Source organism: Lepidochelys kempii, chromosome 8, assembly GCF_965140265.1.
Source record: "Lepidochelys kempii isolate rLepKem1 chromosome 8, rLepKem1.hap2, whole genome shotgun sequence".
NCBI classification, from domain to species: Eukaryota; Metazoa; Chordata; order Testudines; family Cheloniidae; genus Lepidochelys; species Lepidochelys kempii.
The window spans coordinates 32385305-32411719 of NC_133263.1; the positions used below are offsets into that span (position 1 = coordinate 32385305).

A 26415-nucleotide genomic window follows, 5' to 3' on the forward strand; every position below is an offset into this window, starting at 1 on the left:
TTTTGACAGGCAGCTTGAAATGATTAACGAGCAGGCACACATTTTATATGTAGTTAAAATTGCAAACACCTGCTAAGCCTGAAACTTTATTAAATGTAAAGGTTGAAGCAACCAGCACGTGGACTATGCTTTTTTTAAGGTGTAAATCTAGGCTGAGGCTTATGGGTCTGTTCCAACACAGAACTCCTAGTGACTTCAATAGATATTAGATCAAGCCCTCTATTATTTACATTCTGTGGTCTTCTTGGCCAAAGTTAGACAATGTGAGGTTGGGTTATTAAATAGTGTCACTAAAGGGTGAGATTGCAGACTACCACAAATGTTTCTGTTCCATGACATGCCTTTAATACTGAGAACAAACATGTTAAATGGTTGTCAGTAGAACTATCCAGTGCTGAACTAGTAATGGCCAACTAGATTAGTGCCCTTGAAACACACAGGCAGGATGGGGAAAAATGCCAATGCATGATGATGTTCCTCAGTGTACTGCTATGTAGGACAACTTCTTGGATGTCATTAAACGTGAACCTAACATAAGGTGAGGCAGCATAAGGGTGTGACTAGATTAGATGCCTAGATTCCAGTCTTCTGTCTATGTTTATTGTAGATCGATTTCTTTTTTCCTTTGTCTTAACATACATACATAACAAGCAGGCAAAAACATAGTAGTTTTTGGTATGTTTAGCCATAGCTGTGTCTGGTGTAATATCCACTTATAATTACATTTGTGCTGTAAGAATGTGGGGCTAAATTCATCACAGTTACATCAGCATCACAAGGACTGTCTTTCTGTTTGTGTAGGGTCTCACTGTTCTATATTTGAGGCTCCCAGGAGCTCCCACAATACTGATGGTAAATAATAATGATCATGCATCCCTTCTATGTGTAGTGGAATTGTGCTGGTCTAAGAGAGAGCAGGATTGTCCCCAGTTCCTTCACTTTTCCACATAATCAATATGACAAGGGCAGAGGTAGTGCAAGCTTCCCCTGGACTGCAATTCAACTTGTCAATCAGAGCTAGGCTGAGACCACCTCTGAGCACTGCCAGGGAAATGACAGATACTCGAGCATGGAGACTGTGGATGCCTTCTGGAAGATATGTTTTAGCAAACACAAGTTACTGGACTCAGTTCCAGGATAAGTGGGTGAAATTCTGTGGCATGTAGTTTGCAAGAAGTCGGACTAGATGATCTAATTGTTCTTTCTAGCCTTAAAATTCATGAATGACCAATTCACAACACAGGGTGACTGGCCAGCCATCTGATTATAATGACTTAGGGTTTTTTGCTAGTTTTGAGATGGAGTTGAACCAGTGATTTTCTGACGAAAAGGTCTCTGTCTAGTTATTAGTTCCCTGAGCCATCTAGTCTCTCTAGCAGTTACTACTTACAGCACAGCACTTAAGAGCATGCTTGAGCCCTATTGACTTCTGTTAAAGCTAAGCACATGCTTAAATACTTTGCTGACCTGGGACCATACATACCACATGCTTTGAGAAAATGCAATCACTCTATTACTCCTTCCTAAGACTTTTTTTTAAAAAAAAGAATTCATTTATTAAACAATAAAGAAGTGCCTGCTTAAAACAAGAGGCCCATGAATATGGTAGACCTCCTTTTTTTTTTTGCAAGTTGAAGCATCTCATCTTTCTTAGAGAACAGATATAAGTCACTTTGGTTGCAAGCCCTGAGCAGTAATTTGTATTCATGATAAGTCATTTATTGAGTTAATTTATTTAAGGCCAGGGCATAATTTCTAATAATGGAAGAGACTCTAGGCCCAATGAAATCTTCTCCCTGATAGGACATTAATATTTTAAGGGATTATAATACTCTGTCAATTGATCTATGTTTTTTAGGGGGTGAGTTAGAAGTTATTGATGATCAGTCTTATGAAAGATCACCTTCAATGTGACTAGTATTCTGCAGCCTGAAGTCTGCATCATGATCTTGAGTGATGGTAGGAAGGTATTTTACTGAGGGAATGGATGCAAGTGAAATGGGGAGGCTTTAATATGTTGCGAGTTTGCAAGGTAGCTGATTGTCTCAGATCTCTACACTTAGAGTGCAGTGAAGGGAGAATTTAATTCAGAAGAATTCACCAACTATCTTGAGGGTTTATTTGACAATCTTGTTGTTGATCTCAATTTCCAAAGACTTTAGACATGGCAAATGAGATAGTGATTTGGGCATGGAGATGTTGTCACATACCCTGAAGGAGGTTTCTTATTGTTAGGGGAGGTTTAGACCTTTATGCTGTATTAATTACATTTGGGAGGAAAATAATTTAATCTCTATGTGGCTGAATTTATCCCTCATCCAGGAATAATGTTTCCCCTCCTTCTAAGATGCTTTAAGATGCCTAAAAGAAAGAGAGTGTTCAAGTACAAAACATTACTGTTTATTTTATTTGTTCAGTAAATCAGCATGGTTGTGTCATTCAGTGGCATGGATGAAGATCACAAGCTACTCAGTGTGATAATAATGTGCCGTTTAGTATGGTAATATGAGTACTAAATATTATTATTATTTATTACATATATTCCCATAGCACCTAGGAGCCCTAGTCATGAACCAGCAGCCCTTTTTCCTAGGCACAGTGAAAACTCAGAACAGAAAAAATAGCCCCTGCTCCAAAGAGCTTATGATCAAAGTATAAGACAAGAAATGACAGCTATAAACAGATGGGAAAGAGTACAAGGAAACAGTGAGACAGTATTGGTCAGTGTGATAGGCAGTGATAGCAGTGCATCAACAGCTTAATTGTTGTCAAGCTTTTTGTAGGCATCACGGTAGAGGAGAGTTTTATTAAGGGGTTTGAAGGAGGTGAATGATCCGAGATAACTTTGCAGATGTTTATGGGGAGCGGCCCCCAAGTCTGAGGGACAGCCTGGGAGAAATGTACTTGTTTGAAAACATAACAAGCAGGCAAGGGAGGCTGATGTCATTGGCTAATCAGAGATAGGCAGTATCTCAATAGTGAATGAGAAATTATAAGTAGGGTAGAGATGAAGAGCCTTCAAAGCGAAGACAAATAGCTTATGTTAGGCAACGAAGAAAGGAGAGCTGGTAGAGGGACACAAAGAGAGGGATAGCAGTCAAAGTGACTGGCCAGGAAAACGATCTTTGCAGGATCATTCTGAATGGCTATGAGCATGGCAAGGTGGAGTTTATCAAGGCCAGAAAGAAGGATGATGCAATAATCAAGGTGAAAGATGAGAGCCTGGACAAGAGTTCTGGCAGTGTGAGTAGACAGAAGGCCTGTATTGCAGAGGTGTTATGCAGAAAGAATTGGCAAGATTTACTCATAACCTGGGTGTGAGGACCTAGAAAGAGGTCTGAGATCTGGATGACCTCCAGCTTATGGGCCTGAGTGATGAGCAGGATCGTGGTGTTGTCCATGGGGACTGAGAAAGGAGGTAGGTGGGAGGACTTGGGGGAGAAGATCAAGAGCTAAGTTGAACTAGATATTCATGAGGAGGGATCTGCATGTCGGTAAGAAGCAGGAGCTGGAGGGAGCAAGATATGAAGATATTGTGGATGGCTGTGTTCATATTAGAGATGGAATGGGCATTCCAGAGACAGCAAGACAAGGGGAGGAAGGAGAGAAAATGAGGGAGGGAGGAAGGGGAAGGGTGTGATGTTAGGAATGGTGGCATGACAGTGCTGGAGATAGGTGCAGGGATGGGATTAGGAGGCAGAGAGGTTGGGATGAAGGGAGGTCCAGGGCAGGGACAAATGTTGCTAGAGGTGTAGTGGGATGTGGATGTGGGACCTAGGTTTGTTTTAGTGGGAGGATGGAGAAGATCAGGATGGAGCAGACAGGAAGAGGAGTAGGCAGAATTGGTAGGAACTTTAGAGTGATGAGGATAATCAGGAAGGGGAAATGAAGCTAGGCGGGGAAGGGAGAGGAAAGGAGGATGAGGATGGATACTATGACTCAGAAGAAGGGTGTGGTGAAAGTTATGGGGGAGTGGCAGACTACCAAGGTTACAAAAATAGAATATTTAGAGAATAAATTTGCTCTTTTCCATGCAGAAAACAAGAAATATCCTTCACCATCATTTCTAAGCGCAATGATAGTAATATGGGACTCATACTAATAGACAGGGGAAATCCCATGATAGTGACTTGTACTGCAAGATAATAGGGAGGTTATCTTAACATATGAAATGTCATGCACAGGCACCCTGCTAAAGTTACAAATGTTAAAGATCTTCAGCCAGGCTTGCTTTTGACTCTGCCTGTGATAGTTTTTGACACTCTGCAAAATTGCACAGGTTCGATAGATGGAAAGATGTAGTTCCCTTTAATTTAACTACTGCATACAATAGTGACATCACCTGGGAAACAGAAATCCCAATCCTTCCTTAGGGTCTGATGCTGTGAGCACTTGCTACTGGATGCAGTGTTTGCCATCACAAGTAGTCCCATTGGCTTCAAGTATATATAATTAGTTATGCCTCTTAATGCATTGTGTGTGTGTTAAAAAAAGGTATATTTACCAAGAGCTGAATTCTGCTCTTGGCAGATTCCAACTCCACCACTTTGCAATCAATATCCCTACATGTATGATATCCCACTAGCATTATCATGATTATTTCATCCTTATTGAGCAAAATGACCGTTGGCCTGGAAGGGCGTGCAGCCATAATGCACTGCATTTCCAACTATTGTTTTGATAAGATTGCATAAATAATGTTATTTATAAAGAGGAGCCCATGGAGGCTTTCAGGGCACTATGTAGTCATATAAAGGCCTACTTCTGCCAACACTTACTACCAGACGTGGTGATTTACTGGCATGCAGAAATTGAGTTTGCTGTCCAAATAGAATAAATGCTCGTGTCTGAACTATGCTCCTTGGGGCATCACCTGACTTTTCCTATGTTTGCACATTGCTGTGCACACTCTCAGTGCTGGAGACATCCCTTAACAATCTCATCTTTTCTGTGTTATTCTTTATCCCTGTCTTCAGAAAGACCAACCTCCAGTTCCTCTTTTCACCAGTGCTGCTGCCCTGCGCCAGGCAGGCACCTATTCAGTGATGGACAGGGCTCCTTAGCAGCAAAGGCAGAAAGAAGCCAATCAAACCCCTGCACCATCTCATTCCTTGTCCTAAACCCCAGGGAGCTCTTTCTGTGTCTGCTGCCAGCTAAGGGGCCTTTGCAGGGTCCCAGGGGATGGAGAAGGGCACCACAGCAGAAACAGACTGAATCGTGGCAGTGGCTTATGTGTTTGTGATGGGATGTCCACCCCACACAAGGGCTGAAGGGGTTAAAGTGGCTAGGTGGGCCAATTAACCACCTAGGCAGCACATAGAGAAGGAGCCAGGGAGCAAGGCCTAATTAGAGATGAAGCTCAGCTGGCCAGGAACAGGAGGGGCCTGTATGAAGCCCAGTAACTGACAGTAGAAAGGGGCTGCAGAGAGTGAGGCTGCAGTCACTCTCAGGGTGAGAGAAGGCAAAGTAGGAAGTAGCCCAGAGATACAGTAGTATGGTTCAGGACTGTGCAGCTCTCGACTGCTTGTTGTAGGGTCCCTGGGCTGGAATCTAGTGTAGAGCGCAGGTCTGGGTTCCCCTACGAGCCACTGAGGAAGCAGCACCATTAGGGGCAGGGAATGAAAAGACTGCCTGGGACAATGGGTCCCGAGAGACTTTGAGAACACAACACACACACACACACACACATGCCCCACCCCAGAAGGGGAAAACTACAGTGACCTGGCCTGAAGAGGGAGCAACTGAGTCCTGAGAGGGAGTGAGGACCCGTAGGAAGGGGTGTCAGATTGGCAGAGCTAATCCCCAGACATGACTACGAGGAGGTGCTCCAGTGGTGAGCAGACCACCCCATGACAGGGCTCCAGTATTCTGCCTCTGAGAGTTGCCAGTAATGGATGCTTAAGGGGCAGGGACAAGAAAGCCTATAATGAGCAAGTCTGGAATAACCTGCCCATAAGGCAAGTTGTGCCCTTATCCCCTGTGAGGCAGAGGTTGGTTTATGCCCAGCAGCTGGTGGGCTTAAATTCCATCTTTCGAAAAATAATTCTATCTAATGTCACTTTGGGTGTTCTCATGATCCATATAAATCTCTCATGCTCTTTTGAATCCCGTTTAGCTCTTAGCGTCAATGATATATTCTGGCAGTGAGTTCCACAGGGTAATGGTGTTCTGTGTGGTTTTTTAAAAGCATCTCCTTCTATTTGCTTTGAAATGGCTGTCATTCAATTTCATAGATTGACCCTTTGTTCTTGTATCATGAGAAAAGAAACACAAGTGCCTGACTTACCTTCTCTATACCGTTCATTATTTTGTATGTATCATGCCCCTTTTATTATTCCTTTTTTTCCCTAAACTAAACAGTCCCAGTCTTCTCAACCTCTTCTTATATGGAAATCTTTCCCTGGTACTGATCAATTTTATCTTCCATTTCTGAACCCCCTCCTATGTCTGCTATGCTTATTCTAAGATGGCCAGAACTGAACAAAGTATTATAAGTAAGGCTGTAGTTTTGGTTACTTTTCCATTATAATTTCTATCCCAATCTTTATGGAGTATAGATTGGCATTGGAGTGGCCCCATTTCATGCCATGAGGGCAAGTTAAACTTGTATATGGTAAAGGAACCATTTGACTGATATGAGCAAAATAATATTGTCACACGCCTGTGCACAAACAATGGAGAGGAATCCGATGGGAGAACTGCTGAGGTGGGAAGTACCATGAGTATAAGGTTACAGGTAGAGGTCTGGGGAGGGAATACAAAGCTTTGCCTGCAATCTAAGTGCCTGCTAGGGGAGGGAAGGTGAGCTATCTGCACCTGCTGCTGCTGGATCCCTGCCTGTAGTGGATTGGTGAGAGGACAGGTTTAGTGAATGAATGAAATCTCTGTTCTGTAACAGTCACACAATATGACTGAGCTCAGACAGCAGTGAGCCGACTAGATCCCCTGTTGCAACAGATGACTCCACACAAGTTTATATTAGAAGTTGAGTTCAGAAATCTAGTATCTAGAGACAAATTGGAAAACAGTTGGTTGGAGTGATATATATTTTTATAGACAACCTCATTTATATACATACACTCGCATATTTTGCTCAAACAGCATAAATGAACTGCCTGACCAGGAGCAAAGCTTGGCATTTTGGAGGAAGAATTTATTGCATGTAAGTAAATCTTGGAAATCCTCATTTTATTATTTCTTTGTCTTGCTGCATGTATTTAAGCACTTGATCCTGTAAACTCCAGGCAGATCCATATGTCTTTTGAAGTCCCTTTTAACTTCAGCGGGCTCTGTGTAGGCTTACCTCCACCTCCACCAAGCAGTGTGAAGGATCAGGGCTTATGTCCTGGAATCTTACACTATTTGGGGCGGAAGGATTTCTTCTCTTCCCCAATTTCATTTGCACCGGTCTTAATCCAGTATAATATCATCAGACTTCTCTGGAGTCTTTCACTGGTGTAACTGATGGCAGAGTTCTATTGTATTGTATTCTATTGTACTGGCATGATTCTCCTCTTTCTTATGCTGTTGAAGTCAGTGATGTGTGTGTATCATTCACTACACTAGTGTAAATGAAATCAGAATTAGGCCCTATATTTTAAACTATTCACTGTGGATTTGGGGGGATAGTTAAAATTGGGTGATGGAGTGTGTGAATGCCTTAGATTGATTGGTCATATTTGTTTTAAGCATGAGATCCTTGCACTTCCTGTATTCCCACTGAGCTCAATGGGAGTTTGGGCTGTGCAAAGAATATAGGCTCAGGCCCCAAAGTTTAAGATATAGGTAGCCGTGGCTAGAGCTCAGTGTGGCTATGTGCTGTGAAACTTCCCCATGCAACTGCCACTGTTCCCCGCAAGGGTGCCAATTATTTCTGGAATTTAAAGGTCATTTTTCATATGATGTAATGACAGTTGCTTCAACCGAAACTGTCTATTTTGAGCAAGAACAAAGTTCACATGAGTTTGTATAGGACTCCTGAGAGTGCCAGGAAGTCACTCATTCGTTGTTCATGATTTCAGCAAACTTTTTTTAGCCTAGTGAAAACTAAATGCATAAGAAAAGGTCAGTGTCTAACATTGTGAAGATAGTTCTCACTGCTAGCATCGCAATCCTACCCCAGGCATGCATGCACCTTTGCCAGCAGAGTACTGGTGACAGTACTTCTTCTTCTGCTCATCCAGAGCAGTGTCAGTCCTGCCCTACCTGGCTGTCTTGGTGCAGAGGGGCACAGCTTCCAGCTCTCACAGCTCAGTACATGGATGAAGGGGACAGGCGGATACAGATGAAAACTCTTCAGAACGTTCAGATTATTTCCATACCACGTCAAGTGGGGAGCACAGAAAAGACATAATGGCAGGGGGGAACTGTTTGGTATTTTAATCCATCCCTCTGTTGGAGTAGGATTGTTGCTCAAAGAAAGGCGTCTATAGTAGGAGTTACCAAACTGTGATGAACAGAGCACCAGCTGCTGGTGTGCAGAAAGTTGGCTGGTCAGAGGGTGTTGGCTTCTCTTGTTTCCAGTTGTGAAATCACATTAAAAGAAGCTAAATATATACAAAAACTTTCCTAATGTCACTTTTCCATGTAATAATTGCAGTAGTTATAGGGATGCTGTGTGATCACTAGTGGGAGATGACAGGTTTCAGAGTAATAGCCGTGTTAGTCTGTATTCGCAAAAAGAAAAGGAGTACTTGTGGCACCTTAGAGACTAACCAATTTATTTGAGCATGAGCTTTCGTGAGCTACAGCTCACTTCATCGGATGCATACCGTGAAAACTGCAGCAAACTTTATATACACACAGAGATCATGAAACAATACCTCTTCCCACCCCACTGTCCTGCTGGTAATAGCTTATCTAAAGTGATCATCAAGTTGGGCCATTTCCAGCACAAATCCAGGTTTTCTCACCCTCCACCCCCCCACACACAAACTCACTCTCCTGCTGGTGGGGTGGAGGGTGAGAAAACCTGGATTTGTGCTGGAAATGGCCCAACTTGATGATCACTTTAGATAAGCTATTACCAGCAGGACAGTGGGGTGGGAGGAGGTATTGTTTCATGATCTCTGTGTGTATATAATATCTGCTGCAGTTTCCACGGTATGCATCCGATGAAGTGAGCTGTAGCTCACGAAAGCTCATGCTCAAATAAATTGGTTAGTCTCTAAGGTGCCACAAGTACTCCTTTTCTTTTAGTGGGAGATGAGGAATCCATGGGACAATCTATTAATGCATAGTCCACACTATGTACAAGTTTGAAAACCTCTGACCTACAGACTATTTCTTTTTAACGTGATGTTTCCAGCAGTAGCGCCCGCCCCAACCCCACACAAAGTTTTGTCATTCATTCCAGTGTAGTGTTTACAATATATTTTTCATTGTCAAATTCACTCCTGTGCAGAGGCCCAGCAGAAGCTCTGTGCATCACTTCAGTCCCATTTAAATTGCTCACTAGATGGAGTTCCATCGTGGCAACATCTCTCTCATGTGTTGACAGGCTGGCAGAGTCCTTTTAACTCTTCAGGACCATAGCAACATGCCCATGTCCATTCTAAGTGATTGTAAAGTTAGTTGATGACTAGCTTGATGACTAGGAGGACTAGCATGAATATCATTCAGTTTTATACATAAACTAGGTGCCTAATTTTCCTCCCATGTAAGTAATAAACCAGTGTAATTCTATTGCGTTCAACAGAGTTGCTCCGACTTGACACTTGTGAAGAGAATCAGCCCATGGGTTTTTCAAGTCCACAACTACAAGAGGATGTGCCAAATTTATCCCAAAATTCAGAACTCCATTCCCGCAGGTTATAAACTTTGTTTTTTCCTTCCAATATATAAAAACTGCTTTAATAGTTATTTGGATTTTAAAATTGTAGCCTTGTACCTCAATAATAAGAAGAAAATGGGTCCTTTCCAGATATCTATCTTGCATAACATAACTTTTATATGACTGGCTCCTCTCCTGTCATCACAACAGGGCCTATGTGTCAAACTGGATTTGCATACTCTTGTATGGTAAGTATATCCTAATAACACCTGGTTCTTTCCCAACTGTCTGGCAGAGAAGCCGATGCATTCTAAGACTCCTTGCTAACAAAGTCCCCTGCCTACCCACATTCCAAAGCCGGTTTCTTTCAAGATCAGTTCAGAGATACCTACTTAAAATTCAGGCTTTGGGCAAAAAAGACAGACGATCTCAGGTTTGAATTTCTTCATTTTCTCTTCTAGATGGAAAACTACTGACACATACTTGATGTCTGGAATTCTCCAAAGCCAATTAAATCTTATCCCAGAGTGTTTGATGGCACAGAACGATTAGGAAAGCAAGCAGCAATCATTCTAGTCATACCAAGGACCATTGTCACAGGGTAGTGTGATTACATGGGAGGACAGAGGACATTCCCAGCAACAACATCTTTAGTGTTCTCTGTTGAAGGAGCAGTGCTAATAAATGGGGAGGCTCTAAATCTCTGGCTGTATGCCTTTCCCTGCCACTAGCACTCAATCTTGGGGGTTGCACTGACTCCCAGATAACCTCTAATGACACTGTACCGGCTCCACTTGAGGACTATGCTGTGCTGCGCAGAAGCTGACATGCACTCAAGGTGAACCCTAATTTCTTCACATTCAGGGTGGAAATATCACTGAGTTATCACTTTCTTGTAAGACTTCCAGCAATTCTAGTCATGGTCATGGAAGCATCCAGCAGAGGCAACATGGGAATGAAAAAGGCTGTCCTAACACTTCCGAAAAAAACCCTTTTGAATTTGGTTCTAAAAATGGCTGAAGGCTAAGGGGAGAGAGTGGTCTCATGAGCTGCTGAGCCTGCATGAGACACCCAGGACTCCAAATGGCCATTTGTTCCTAAGGCTTGATTTGAAAATTTTTGCAAATTATAGTGGTAAACACTGATGCTAAAAAGCAACCTGATTGCAACAGTGCCTTGCCAAGCTTTCACTTGGGAAATAGGATGGATCAGGTTGTGCCTGAGTTGGTAATGAGACTCTTCATTATAGATGTGTAGAGGCTGCAGGATCAGGTCCTAGATTATGTCTTAAATTAAAACATTAGACTGGTATGTGTTGTTGCATGGTGGTGATATTCCCAGCATTCATGTGGCAGAGGCATTACTGAGAAGGTAGTGTTGTATAATTTTGCTGTACTCCTTGGGTAGTATTTGGATGGCCTCATCTACCCCTTTCCTTTAATCACAGAGAGAAAATAATCATTTACACTGAGACCTCTATGCACTGCTTTGGCAAAGAGGCCTGAAAGTGAGAGTCCTTTATATTTACTGTCATGTAAATGAGAAGCAGGCCCCAGAGACGTACAATATATACTTTTAGAGAGATGAGGCAGATGAGGTAATATCTTTTCTTGGACTAACTTCGACTGGTGGAAGGGTCCAGCTCTAGAGCTTCCAGGAGCTCTTTTTCAGCTCTGGGGAAGATACCTAGAGTGTTTGAGCTAAAAAGTTGAGACAGATTGTTAGGCATAAGGGGTTCACCCATGCTTTAGGAGACAACTTAAAATGAAGTGGGCAGGTAAGGCTTAGCAGACAGTCAGGGCTGGCGTTAGGGGGTGACAACCAGGCAATTGCCCAGGGCCCCATGTCACAGGCAGTTGCTCAGACTTCAGCTTTCGGCCCAGGCGGCGGGGCTTGGGCTTGGGCTTTCTGCCCTGGGCCTCAGCGAATCTAACGCTGGCCCTGCAGGCAGAGGGGGTGAGTTACAAATTGTTGCAATAAGCCAGTTGTAATAAAACCAGTGTCAGTTTAGTCCATGTTTTTAATAGCTAGCAGAGTTATGAATTATACCGCAAATAATGCTTATTTTTCTTACTAACACTTTATGTCAGGTAAACAAGATTGATGACACTACAGATTTATTTTCTGTGTGTGTGTGTCTTTATCATCCTCTTGAACTAATGTTCCTGTATTCCTTACCTATGGTGAGGCAGCATAGGCTGAGTTACAATAGAGATACATATTGGACCAGATCCTCAGCTGGTGTAAATAAGCATAATTTCATTAACTGCAGTGGAGCTACATGGATTTACACCACCTGGGATTCTGGCCCCAGGTGTTTTTTCACAACACTTGCAATTTGTATAACCTTAAAAATCCACAGGGAAAGTATTATTTTTAAACAAGTGCTTTATTAAATTCTCAACATCTTCAATATAACTGTGAAAGACTAAGCAATATATAACTGTGCTGCATATCTTCTGGAGTTGGAAATAATTTCCCCGTCAGTGAATTTATGTACTAATCTTGCATTTGTTGTATTTTTACTGACAGTATAAGAAAAATCCAACTTAAACAGAGCCTAACATTGTTACTGCAATCAACTAAAATTCTTGACTAGTCAATTAGAAAAACAAAAATATATTGTACCAGATACAATCTTTTTCCAATCTACTTTACTGCAGTAATTTGTAATCTTTGATTTCAGCTCTTGGAATATACAAGTGGAAGAGTACGTGTATTTATTGGCCTGTTGGGATTCTTGTGCTGAAATACTACCACAAAAAGCAATAGTTTTGGCACTCCCTTCTCCCTATATATTTGGGATCAAGAGTAAATCATAGATAAAGGGCATCATTCTCATTTTAATCAGGCTGGTGCAAATCAATAACTCCAGTGAAATCAGTGAAGTTATTCTGTAAAAATTCTTTGACATCAGAAGCAGGCGCATATTTAAGTGGAGTATAGAATGGTAATGCACTTGGTTTTGTGAGTTTATTCTCTTCCTTCATACACTTTCATCACAGACTTTGTGTCTAATTCCCTTAGTTTTTTATTCACGTCAAGGTAATTTAGGATTATGGCACTATTCAATCCTTTTTATGTCATGGGAGAGTTGCAATGAAATCATTTTGCCCTGGTAATTCTATAGTAATCAGTTATCTAGATGCTGCACTGACATTACATTGTTCTCTCTTTGTAAACTCAAATCACAACAGCATTTCAATGATAGATTTTGCTCTGCTGTAAACTGGTGCAACTTCATGGAATTCAGTTAGGCTCCCTTACACCGATATATTTTGGCCCAATGTCTTCAGGTCTCCACTGAAATCCATTTTGCCATTACAGCCTACACTCTAACCAATTTATAATGGCATCACATACGGAACTCAATAGACTTCCAGTGAAATTGTTTCTTTTTACTGTTTTAACCTTATTTGGAAACTCAGTCTCTGTAGTAGTACAATGGAACCATCTTGAGGATTTTGTGACACGAATGAACAGGGACTTAATGTCACTAAAAAAAGAAGCCTGTAAGAAAGAAATATTGTGTATGTTTTGTCATTTTTCAAACTTAAATACCTCATTTTTCTGAAAGAAGTTGAACTTGGGGAGAGAGGACGTTTACATTCTGGCTGTGTTTGGTTCTAGGAAGTGCTATCTTTCATACAAGTACAGTACTATCTAGCTATCTTCAGTAATTATTTAGTGCCCATTACCATTACACCTGAGTGTTTCACAATCTTTAATGTATTTCTCCTCACTACTGCCCTGTGAGGTAGGGAAATGCTATTAAACCCATTTTACAGATGGGGACAAAGCAACGGAAAGGCTGAGGCCCAGATCCTTAAGGCAATGTAGGCTTTTAACTGCCACTAAAGGTCATATCAACTTTCAAGCAAAAAACCTCTGAGTAATTTAACAAGACATCAAAATTCATGAAGCCACAGGAAGGAATAAATAACCCGTTCTTTTAAATCTACAATGTAACATATTCTCTTTTGGAAAATTATATTTTTGCCATTTTACAAAACGAAGTGAAACCATTTTAAGAATATGCATTGAGACAGACAGATAGGAATGGCCTGATTTTCCATAGCCCTGCACCTTATTTTGTTATTTCCACTGAACAGAGTGTAAAATGTTATCACATACAAATGTCCACTGGTGTAAATGATGACACAAGTGTAGGGCAATGGAGCGCAGGTCTGGTGCCTTGACTCCCATCTTTTTTTATAGTAAGCTCTTCTAAGTTTGATGTTAGGAAAAGAATGTAAGGAACCCAGGATGATAAAATTCAGTGACCTCCCAATCATATGTGTAGAACAAAGGCTCTGTAACTTGGTGAACTTTCTAGCTTGTTTTTCACTTGTGGGAAAAAAAACAAAACAAGAGCTGGCTTATCCACATGGCAAAATGAATCAGGTACAACTTCATGCTCACAATACTCTTTAGATTTTAATTAGGCTTCAAACTGCAACACTGTCCGCTTTTTGTCTGCTAAGCAGCGCTAGGGTGGGTCACAATCTGGATGGGAGACTACTAATGGGAATATGTGCATTGCATTGGTAATCCAGCAGGTGATGTGCCCATCATGGCATTTATGAGCACTGCTCTGCTGAAGAGGCCATCTTTCACAGGCCTCGATTACAGCACTTTATTCCATTTAACATCTCATGGCACTTTTCAGGAGAGGAGTTGTGTTAATCCTAGTGCTCTGGCCCAACGCCATTTTGAATAATTGAATTCTGCCTCCCTCAGAGCACCCCCTTCCAGTAATTTCAATTAGATACAATGTTCTCCACTTTCCATCCTAAACTGTTGTGTAGTGTTGCTGTGAGCTGTTAAAACAATTCCAGTTGTATTTCAGTGGTGGGCAGGTAGTAAAATCTGGAAATTACATGCATGCCAAATTGGATGAAACGTGGTAGAAATGCAAGAGCCTTATCAGAACGTCAGAATTTACACAGAGAACTGGCGATGTCAGAATATACTTCATTTTGGGAAACACTCCATTCATACCTTGGTTTTGCCCCCACTTGATTCTCCTTATATGATTCCTTTGGGTTCATTGTGGTGCCTAGCTGAAACTGCTTGCCATATTGCTTCATGAAGCTGCTGCCAGGAATGCCATGAGAAAAGCACAGCAAGCCTCTTCCCTCGGTTCCCATATGCTGATCCCATCCATTACGTACAGCAGGTAGGTTAGGACTAGAGAAATCAAGCTCAGATCTGCCCTTAAGAGCACCTGAAACAAACAGCGCAGTGGGGCACTAAGGCAATAGGTCACTGACCCTCAGGCTTGAGAACTCATTAAGCTCCCATGAAAACTTATTTCTCTCCTCTTACGTTTAAAATCAGCCGCTGGCAGCACAGGCAACCAATGTTTTTGATTATGCTTTAATCTTGTTATTGCAAGGCTTAATGATGTGCACAATCACCTCTGCCTAGCAATAGGGTGGCAGGATGGCTGCTGCTGGCATCACTTCCTTAAAGAGAAATGGCATTCACTCCAGCATTGGGTGGTTTGCCATCCCTGCTGAAAACTTGCACAGCCCTAGCCCATCCAGGGCAAACTCTCAGCCTTGCCCAAGCTAGTCCCAAGTCAGGACTTCTGGATCCTAACAGTGGGCTAGATTCTCCCTTGCAGCTCAACTCAGCGCAGGAGCAGGGAGGAGCCATCAGAGAGCTGGTCACAGCTTTCTGATTTTCACAGCCTGGGCTCAGCATGAGTTAGGCCACTGGAATATGGTCCCATAGAAAGACTACGCCAGTGAAACCTCCGCATATAAAACAGAACTTGATGATGCTTGCACTCTGCCCTGGGGTGTCTTTTCTCTCTCTGGGAATGCCTTTTATATGGTGGATTGAGCAGCTGGTACAGTAACAAAGCCATTTCTGCTGGCTTTGAATCATCATGGAATACCACTTTTCCCAGGGAGTTCTCCACTGGCAAGTTGCAGTCTGAATCCAGCTCCTTTGTGCCTCCTGAGCAGTGCAAATGGGCAGGATTATAATGCACATTTGGGCCACAGTGTGCTAACTGAGATGGATCTAACTGCAAAATAGGAAATGTTCAAAGTTTGGGGGTGTTTTAGTTTGGGGCATTACAGAATAAGGGCCAGCTCCAAAGTTTGAATGTAAATTTCAGGCCATAATGAGAAAACACACTGAGTTAAAATCTGTTCTCAGTTGCTTTCACTGGCCGAAGTCCAGAGTAACTCCACTGACTTGCATAGACTTATTCCAGACTTACATAAATGTAACTCAGTGCAGAGCATAGCTGGATATTTCCTTGCGAATATCTGCATGAAAGCACTCATATACTCAAACACATTTACATGCTCATTTGGAGTGGTTTAATGGGGTTCATGGTACAACATCATGCTCCTAACTTGAGTTCAGCATGACCAAGTAATGAGAATGTCTTAGCAACCACAGTTTGTGCAGATCAGCTAACTCCTAGTTTGTTCTTGTTAGGAAGTACATTTATTTGGGTGTGTGACACTCAGCCATCCATATGCTTTAGGGAAGCTTTTTTAACTGACCCACTCTTTTGTTCAGTGAATTTAATACTGGAGAGGGGCTGCAGGTACATTGTAGTCAGATGAAAGCTAGTCGATCATCATATTGTTCCTTTCAGAAAAGCACAGACCTGAGGAACTCTAAGGCTGAAAGCCAAGATTCAGTTCCACTCCCAGAAAAGTCAACAAAACTATTTTAAAATAGAATGATTTCATCCTGTAGTGAACCCTGAGTTACCTGCCAGTGGTACTATTAATAACCATAGGTTTATCGCAAGCATGACCTAATGGAGTACATAGACTACAACCTTTTAAAGCCCAGTTGTGTTAGAAGCTAAAACCCTGCTGTGAGGAAAGATTAGATGAATCCAGAATCGGATCACTGTTAGGAAATGCTGAAAAGCCTTCCTACTTAATAAAGCTTTTCCACCATAGCCAGAATGCCATTCACATCAATCCTTCTCTCTGCCCGTCTTAAACTAAAAACTCAACCCCAAGCAACAGTTCCTGTGGGAGAAATGGTATCAAATCCAGAGCCTCCATGAAGTCCACTGGGGACCTGAGCATTGCCAGTTTATTTTATGTGAAAGACATTGCTGAGAGACCATGATGATAGGCATCATTACAGAACCCCAAGAGAGACAGAGAGAATGGACTCTGGACTCCATGTGTGTTGAGAGTGCTGGATCAGGCCCTGATGTTCAGATTATAGAAGAAATGTTTAACTCTTGTCCCCCATCCACTCCTCCAGGATCATATCTCTATATGTACGCGTGCACATTTTCCTTAAACTGCTGTAAATTGCATGCCATTCCTTTCTGCTTCACAGATGATCAGTAGAAGTATCACAGCCAGCACTGAAACCAACTCCAGAAATGTACTGCAGATATTTTGTCCTCATCTGTGTGTGGCTATTTCTTCCAACTCAAAGGTAAGTTTTCTGACAAGGATACTAGCTTGGGTGTAGTTGATATAAATGCTGGGAGAAGAAGGAAAATAGCCATGGTCCAGACTCCAATCCTCCCATCCCTTCCGAAGAGGGCTGGATACATCAGGAGAGAGCTGATTATACCATCACAAAGGATAGTGTGATGGGCACAACTCCCTGAGGCACAATCCCTCACTAGTGAGGTGCTGCCCCCTTTCTACAGCTCAGTCCGGCCCTTGATAGATTGCAGCTTTGTATAACTTCCATTAGAGAATCTGGCACCACATGACCCTCCCCTAGTTTTGAGTTTAATTAAAGTGTAAAAGTCTGTGAACTTTTCAAGTGACCCTATGCCCAACTCCAAGGGAGACTGAAACCGTTCATGCCTCAGTCCTGAAACAACATGAAGCTGAGCAATTCTGATCTTTGCTTTGGGATTTGCGGGTTCTTTCAGATCCGAAACCTACAGTGAAATTCCAGGGCTATGAAACCTCCAGGACCCAACCTGCTGCATTTCACACTGCATAGCCTTCGCTGTCATTAGGTACTAGCAGTGGAATGATGATGCACTGCCTTGGGCCTTGTTTTGCCATTTCCACCAGAATAAACACCATCAGACCAGAATTATCCATTCATTTACACGGCTGGCAATATTTTTTTGCAGACACTTTATACAGGATGTAAATGAGCACACAGGGCCTTGTTCCACTGGGAAATTATACCATGTTAGAACACGACCCCTCTCTGTCATTTTAGCTATGTACGTTAGCTGGCCCTTGTCACCTCAATGTCTAAGTGCCTTCATACACATTAGTGATTTCTCTTCAAAACACCCCTGCGTCAGGTTTATGGTCTAACTATGGAATGCCAATTTTTACATAACTAGCAGAGATAGGTCTGAACGAAAACTCTGCATCTGATCACCCCTAGAGTGAGAGGAAAATTGACTTTGCATATTGGAGCTCAGACCCACTTCTGATCATCGGCCATGCAAGCACAGAGCCAGACACAACAACTTGCTTTTGCTTAGTTTGAAAAGTTTTGGCTCAGGCTGTGAATGTTTAATATTGGCTGCCACCTGCACCTCCCAACCCAATTCACCCAGAGGCTGAAGGTAGGAGTCCTCCCTCTCCTGATGGCATTAGCTGCGCAGGGACACTCTGACACTAGAGGATTGCCTGTAAACAATAACAAGCGAGGTGCAAAGCATTTCCTGGAGATCAGTGACCACCAAGGAGGAGCTGATGGCCTGAAGTACATCTTTTGGCTATCAAAAGGTGATGACTAGGGAGGGAGGAGGAATGGATGTATTCACATATGGGTTTTATAATGACAGAGTGCAGTTTTAGATCTTGTAACAAATCAGCTTTGTAATGAGGGATGCCATTTCATGTGTTCCGTACTGGACAGTTTTAGAGACTTCTAAATCTCCTCCATTTCTAGGCTGTCGAACCCCGTGTTCCAAATGATCATGAAGGATATAACTTACACCCCATGCCCCACTATTATGCATAAGATGGGGGTAGTGGGGGCAGATCTGCAGGGGCAGTAGGGCTGCTGACAAAAATCTCAGCACCTAATTAACCCAGTCCTCATTGGGCTGCTAAAAGAGCTGTGGATGGCTCTGTCCTGTGATGGACAGACCTGTAGATGACACAGATAGATCTCTTGACTCTTCTTCAACATTGTCTTTTACCTATATAAGGCCTTTATACTCCCACCCACCCAGGTGGTATCTGAGCATCTTCTATGTAAAATCAATAGCAACAGAAAATCCCTAATGACTTCATGGAATGAGTCTCTGGTGCTTTTCTCTTCCTGGGGGCAAAACACTGCTTGTACCTGGGTGTTGTGCTATATTTTTAAAAGGCAGAAGGAGGAGTGATTGGGTGTATAAACCCGATTCTGTCACACCCACTAAGGGGTTAAGAGACAGAGTAGCTACCTCTCCAGCTGCAGCTGATTGGCAGATCACCAACACTTGGAATAAGAGGCTGTAGCGAGGTTGGGAGCTATCCTCCATCATCAGGAAACTGGGAAGAAGCCACCAAAGGAGCAGGACCAGGACGAGAAACACCCGAGGACTGGGGTGAGGTGACTAGGCGAAACCCACTAGACTAAGTGGGTATTCCTTCTCCTGCACTCCATGAGCTAGAAGAAGACTGGACTGGGTTGCTGCTTCTAGGCCCAGAAGAAAGACAACATAAGGATTTAAGGATTGTGGGAACTGAACTGAAAGTCTAGGAGAGCAAGGTCTGAAAGGGCCAGCATATATCTGACGAAGCTGCAGACAGGCTAGAGGGACTGAGTCCCTTCACAGGCCACGAGTTGGGTATGGATTGAGGTGTAGAAGGGGTGTGTCACTGCTATGAATGTCACTGTATGATGGAAAGGCTTTTCCCAGCAGTTTATCACAGAAATGAGAGACTGGCTCTTCTCCCTCCAACCAAATCCCTGGATCAAGATCTGGGTTTGGACAAAGGATTATAGCTTCCAACCAATTCACTTGGTAGGAGAATCTAAATCCAAATTTAGCCTGAACACTAGGGAGGCTGTGATCCAGAGATCCAAGCCAAGTTTGGATCCAGAGCTGGAGACCAGAGCCGTGATGTTGGTTCTGACCTGTCTTTACCTACTGCCGAAGATGGCCAGAGGCACTAAATATGAACCAAAACCCTCGGAAGCCTAGTGCTGCCCCTGCTTCTCTTCTGTTTAAGAAGCAATGGTGCCTCAACATCATTACCATGGTGCAGACACATGTAGCCAGAGACCATGGCTTTATCTGGCAAGGCTCATGCATTCAGCTACAGAATTTCACTGAGATCCTCCACTCTTCTCTGCAGCTGACAAGCCCAGGCTTAGCAGCACAAGTCACTGTGAAAATATTACTTCAATACTGCATACGCTGCACCGGTATCCCACTGAGTCCTATAGCATCCCCTACTGGAAAAGAGTGGCTCTGCAGCACCCTGCATCAGTTTTCTTTTATGTTTGGGGCCCCTAAAAGTCCACACAGTCCAGATATTTAAAACATTCCCCTTCACACTGTCTTTTTAATAGACCTCAAAACCTATAACCTTCACCCCAGTTTCAGCTGGGCTCATGCCCTCCTCCCTGAAGATCTATCCTATCTCTAAAGTTTACTTCTTTCACTGTAGTGCCAAGCTGGGCACATCCCCTCTGCCCTGGGCATCTGTCTTCCTGCTTTCCCACCACCTTTTGTCTGGGGCTTGGCCCTTGTCCACTGGCCTTCCGGACCTCTGCTCATTCAGGGCCCTCCAGGAACTTTGTCACTCTCTGCCAGCATCTCCCACCCACCTGCAACCATCTCCCCCTTTAAAAGGCACAGGTGCCTTCCCTTAAGTCCATCTGGGCAGCAGGTGCACTGGACCCCACTGCCTCTTAAAGGGGACAGTCCAGTTCAGGGTCTCTGACCTGGTTTTCAAAGTCTTGCATTGGATTAGTCCTGGCTACTGGAGGGATTGTCTCTTTCCATCCAACCATGGCCTACTTTGAAGGCCGTATTGCGCATGAAGGGGGAAACTGTCAGCCAGCACAGTGAGGCTGACACCTGGGGCTGGAAGATGCTTCCCAAGACCAAGACACTGAATCACCCTCTCAGATGAGAGAAGAACAGCCACTAACCTTGTTGCATTCAGAGTTAAGTGCAACCATCACTGAGAGTACTCTGCTCATGCTGACAGGGGCATTTTCATATTCAGAGTAAGAAAGGAGGAGACAGAAGCCTGTCTGTTTCTGAAAGGGGCTCATTACCATTATTTTTGTTACTTAGATTGTGAACTCTTTGGGTCAATGGTCATCGCTGTGTTCTGTGTACAACACCTAGTTGAATGGGGTCCTGGGCCATGGCTGGAGCTTCTAGTTAGTTAGTCTATCCTGGGCTTTGCCGCACATTGGGCTACCCACATTTGCCATCCTTGCCTGTCAACTGCCCTTCTCTCCACATCTTCCCATTTCATGTTGAGATGCTTGATGTCGTTCAGAACTGTTCATTTCCATGTTATTCGCGGTCTTCCTCTCTTTCTGGCTTCCATTCAAGAGCAGTATTTGGTAAGCGTTCTTTTTCCATTCTCAGCACATGTACCAGCCACTGATGTCTTCTTTTGTATATTTTTTGTGAGAGGGTGCCTTGTCCAGTAATTTTTCTGACTTCTTCAATCATCTTCCTATCTCTATATGTTATTCACAATATTGTTCTCAGACATTTGTGATTAAATGCGTTCAGCTTTTGCACCTCTTTCTTGATAAGTTGCCACATCTCACTGCTATATATTGTGACGGTGAAAACAATTGCTTTGTACACATTCAGTTTTGTCTTGAGGGAGATGTTTTTGAGTCTTCCAAATGCAGCGTTTGCCTTCCTGATTCTTCTTATTATTTCCTCGGAACTAGTACCTGCTTGATGGTACTTCCAAGATATGTAAAATTGTTCACCTTTTCCAGTTTCTCTTCTTCAATTTCGATTTCTGTCCCTATAGTCCCCTTTAACATGACTTTACATTTCTTTGTATTGTATCTCAAACCTGTCTTCTCCCTTACTTCTTTTACTTGGTTTGTGAATTGGCATCTTCACTGATAAGAGCGATGTCATCAGCAAAGTCTAGATCAAATAGTCTTGAATTGTTCCATTTTAGGCCATATGTATCACTGTTGCATTGTTTTAATCCATAGTCGATTACTAGCATAAACAAAAAAGGAGACAGGATGCACCACTGCCTTACACCTGTCTTGATGCTGAATGGCTTAACTCAATCCATTTTCCATTTTAATGCAGCACTTTGAGTTGGCGTAGAATGCCTTCGTAATGTTAATTAATTTTGTTGGAATTCCATATTGTTCCACAATTTTCCACATGGTTTCTCTGTTTACACTATCGAATGCCTTTTAAAAGTCCACCAAATTAATGGCAAGACTGCCTTGGAATTCAATTGTGTTCTCAATAATCAGGGTGAAAATAGCATCGCTGCATGATCTCCCTTGTCTAAATCCAGGTTGTTGCTCAGTAGCTATTACCACAGTTCTATTAATAATTGTGGGAAGCATTCAGTTGCTATGGTGATAGGCACTAATACAAGAACCTGCATAAGTAAACATTAAGGAAGTCATAAGCAAATTCCAACTGTCACCATTCCAACTGTTTCTGGACATAAGCATCTTCCCCAGACAACCATATCCCTCCTACACTGCTGTAAAACACCCCAACCTTTGGATTGTCTGTTTAATGAAGTCACACGCTGATTGCCCACAGTCCCTGTCCCCCACACAATGGAATCAAGTGCTGATGGCTTTGATGAAGTGTTTTATGCAGTTTCTGTTGGACTGCTGTATACATGCAGGGAACGCAGCTGCAGCTGCACAACAGAGGCTCCCAGCATGCCCTGCCATGCCTAACAATATGTATTTGTATATTTTAGAAAGTGCACGCTGGGCCGTAAATTGGACACACACAGCAGTGACACGGTATCGCTCCCTGGATTTGAGAACCTCACAGAGGGCTACAACAAATATCTGAGACCATACTTCGGTGGTACGTCAACAGAACAGTTCAATGTCTGATAAAAGGATTATATAATCAGTAATGTTTGCATGGAGAGAATGACGTTTTATGGGTTTTCTTTAGTAAGCACTAGTTTATCTGTCCCTGTTAAATTAGCCAGTGTGCTCGGACTATGTACCCAAAGTCCACCCTCACCTATCCCCTCCAATTCTGTTTGCTCAGTGGGACTGCATGTGTATGACTGAAGGCAGAATTTATTCCCTGGGAATATGTTTGTCGGTAGAATAAGGAACAGGAAGCTTAGAGAGTTTTGACACCTGTCTAATTAGATACCTTGGGCTAAATTTTGCTCTGTTACAACCATGCAGCCCCTTTGTTTCAGTTTGTCCCCTTGGTTTGGCTGTGTATTTGTTAATGGTCATCTGTTTTATGAGGCTCACTGTGGCTGCAAATGAATGAAGCCTGGCTCCTTGAACTGCAGCATTGCTCACTTATAACTTCCTTCCTGTTTAGTCCCAGTCTCTGGGGACTTGTTTCCACTGTGGAACCATGTACACTAAATTCTGAACAGCCTCTGCCCAGGCTTTGCCTTACATTTTGTGAAGAGATAGCCTTCTCAGTGCACAGAGCATGCCTGGGTGTTCTGTGAAGTGCAGATGACCAAGCCTCATGCAGTCTGATTATGATCCCTATACCATGTAATGTAGCTGGTGTACATTGGCTTTGTCTTACACTTTTTAGCTTCTCTCTCTTTAACTTCCTCCTGTGGTGATAAATCTCTACAACAGTGGAGTTACCTAGAGTAATGACCACTGCATCTGGTATTGTGGAATAATACCAGCTCTTCATGGAAATTTGTCCCATAGGAGAACAGATGGTTATAAAATACAAGAGAGAAGTTTAAATGCATGCAAGTCAATATCAGCACAAGTTTAATGTGTCCATAACACATTGGGTAAAAATTGTCTGGCTCCTAAATAACTATCACTTTTGAAAATGGGACCTAGCTCCTAAATCACTTTGGCCCTTTTGAAAATTGTCCTTTTTGCAACTTGAAATCTTATTAGGCAAATGAAAAATATGAATTCTAGATAAATTTACAATATCTTGTTAAACCTAACTGACTTTTAGAAAGTGGTTGGCTTCAATTCTAACTGGCAAGATATATAGGATTGAGCAAGTCATATAGGCGAAAAAAGTACACATATTGATTACATAGATATATATGGCCTGTTCCTGAAACGTGATAAGCACCTGCAAATCCTGTTGACTTCAGCGGAATTTGTGGGTGCTCAGCATCAATCAGGATCAGGTCCCTGTGGCCCTAGGGCTTAATTCTGCCTTCCCTATGTACCTAAATCTCCCACTGAAACCAATGGGAATGGAGTATTGGGCTCAATGCATATGAATGTTTTTGATATGTGGATTATGAAGAAAATGTTCTAATAGGTTACTGTGCCATATATTTGCTACTGTGCTGACAGGATTTGATCTTCCTCATGTTCACCCTTATTACAATAAAAAGAGGCAAAATATAAACTGACTTACAGTAATGTCTTCTGACATTTCCTAGGGTGGAGCTGCCCTCTTGTGGTGAATCCTTGCTTGAGTGCTAACAAAGAGGCAGCCACGATATGTGGTTCCTTCAATGTAAAATTGTGTGTGTATCGACCCAATGAAAAGGGATACTTTGCCTCCATTTTGTCATGTGTTTTATTCACTGACAAGCTACCTCCCCTCTAGCTAACTGCTGTTCTTTAAGGGTTTCAGTTTACGGGTGGCGGGGGAGAGGAATAGCTCAGTGGTTTGAGCATTGGCCTGCTAAACCCACGTTGTGTGTTCAATCCCTGAGGGGGCCATTTAGGGCAAAAATTGGGGATTGGTCCTGCTTTGAGCAGGGGGTTGGACTAGATGACCTCCTGAGGTCCCTTCCAATCCTGATATTCTATGATTCTAAGTGAACTTCACAAAGGGCTCACCCATGCCCATAAGCACCAATAAGGCCTGCTTTGTCACCTTGTGTGGGTCCTATGCACTGAGGACAATTTCACCCCATATGTACTGAAATCTGCTAACTAAATTTCCAGTAGGGCCCATTTCCTGACCTGGGAAACACCTGCTCAGGGGACAGGAAACCCCACAAGTTCTGATTTCATTGTTCTACTATGTGGACAGAGTTTTCTTCCACCTCTACAGAAATGGCAGGGGTTTGGCCTCCTAAGCCCACAAATCTTCCTGACCCCAATGCACCACAATGCATGTTCCCTAGAGAGCAGTGACGCCCACTGGCTGCTGCTGTCCCACCCAAGCCACCCCTTCGGGGTGGGGAGGGGACAGGGTATTCACTGTGCACTACCTCTGAAGGGACAACACATGAAGATAACATTGTTGTTTTACACAGTGATTTCCTGTGGGTAAGGAAGCTGGGAGGCAGGGAAGACGGGTACGTAACAGTGGCACAGACAGAAGTAGTCTCTCTGGCCCTGCACCTGGCCCATACCCTCCTAAAGTACATCTACTGAGAGGCTTTTATGAGATCGGGCAAACAAGGGACAATGGAAGAGAGCTGGCAATTCCTCTTCCATCCTCTCCAGATAGGCTCTGGCCATCTGGGTTCTCTGTGCTCAGTGAAGCGAAAGAGACAAATGGGCCCTATCCCAGGAGACAGAGAGCAGATTTCCGAAGCTGGGTGTGCAAAGAAGAACATGTATATTTTCTCCATAAAGCAAATCTCTCTTCCCATATACTTCCAGTGCACATTACAGCCCTCTGTCCTGCGTTCAACTCCAATTACGAGGCAGGATGGAGGTAGCCACATTCAAACAAATCTAATACGCTGTCTGCTGCCAAACAATGGTTCACTGTGGCACAGCACTCACTCACTGTAAAAGATTTCCTTAGATCCCATTTGGCAGGTTCTTGGGGTGCCGGGCTCAGCGCTCTGGGATGGGGAGGTCAGACTCTCTGCACGGACAGTTGGGTGGGTCCCTAGATCAGGTCTCCACTATGAGCATGTGTCTGCACTGCACTCGGGAGGTAGCTTTCATTTGAGCCCAGTGGTCGCTTTCAGTGAGTGGTGCTGCTCACAGGAGAGGCTATGGCAGTTGATTAGACTCACAAAGGGTGACACCTGAATCACTTATAAATCCCTCAATAACCAGGATTGTAGGGAACAAAATCTCACCCTCCCAAGCTCAGGGACAGGCTGCAGGACTCCAGAGGGACAGTGAGGCTGGGGACTCAGCCTTGCTTTGCATCAGGAAGAGGCTGTGTGGTTCAGTGGACACAACATGACTAGGAGTCGGGGGTCTCAGTTCTATTCCTGCTTCTGGTACCGACTCACTGGGCAAGTCACTTAATTGCTCCAGGACTCGGTTTTCTCCTCTGAGAAATGAAGAGAATAATTCTTACCCACCTCTCTAGAGCACTCCGAGATTGAGCCATTGAAAGTGTTATATAACAGCTTAAGATTATTATCAGTACATCTGCTGAACCATGTATGACTCTTGATTTCTGTGGCTGATTGCAAGAGAAATAGTGCCTTCCAACCCTGATATTCTATGATTCTATGATTGCCTGGGTGTGTGGACACGAGTGCTGCATGGGATCATTTCTGTCTGCTGATGCCACCGAAGAGGATGGTTCTAGACTATTCTCAGTGGTAGAAGATGACAGGATAAAGAGTAATGGTCTC

At 43.2% G+C, this 26415-nt stretch overlaps 1 protein-coding gene across 1 annotated transcript in view; it reads left to right on the plus strand.

Moving 5' to 3' along the window:
• Positions 1-17147: 17147 nt before the first annotated feature.
• GABRP (gamma-aminobutyric acid type A receptor subunit pi) overlaps positions 17148-26415 on the plus strand; it is a 29612-nt gene continuing 20344 nt past the window's right edge. Inside the window, exons 1-2 of the mRNA XM_073358174.1 lie at positions 17148-17206; positions 22639-22751. Coding sequence (XP_073214275.1) covers positions 17151-17206; positions 22639-22751 — 169 coding nt within the window. The 5' untranslated portion in view covers positions 17148-17150. The remainder of the gene's footprint in view (positions 17207-22638; positions 22752-26415) is intronic.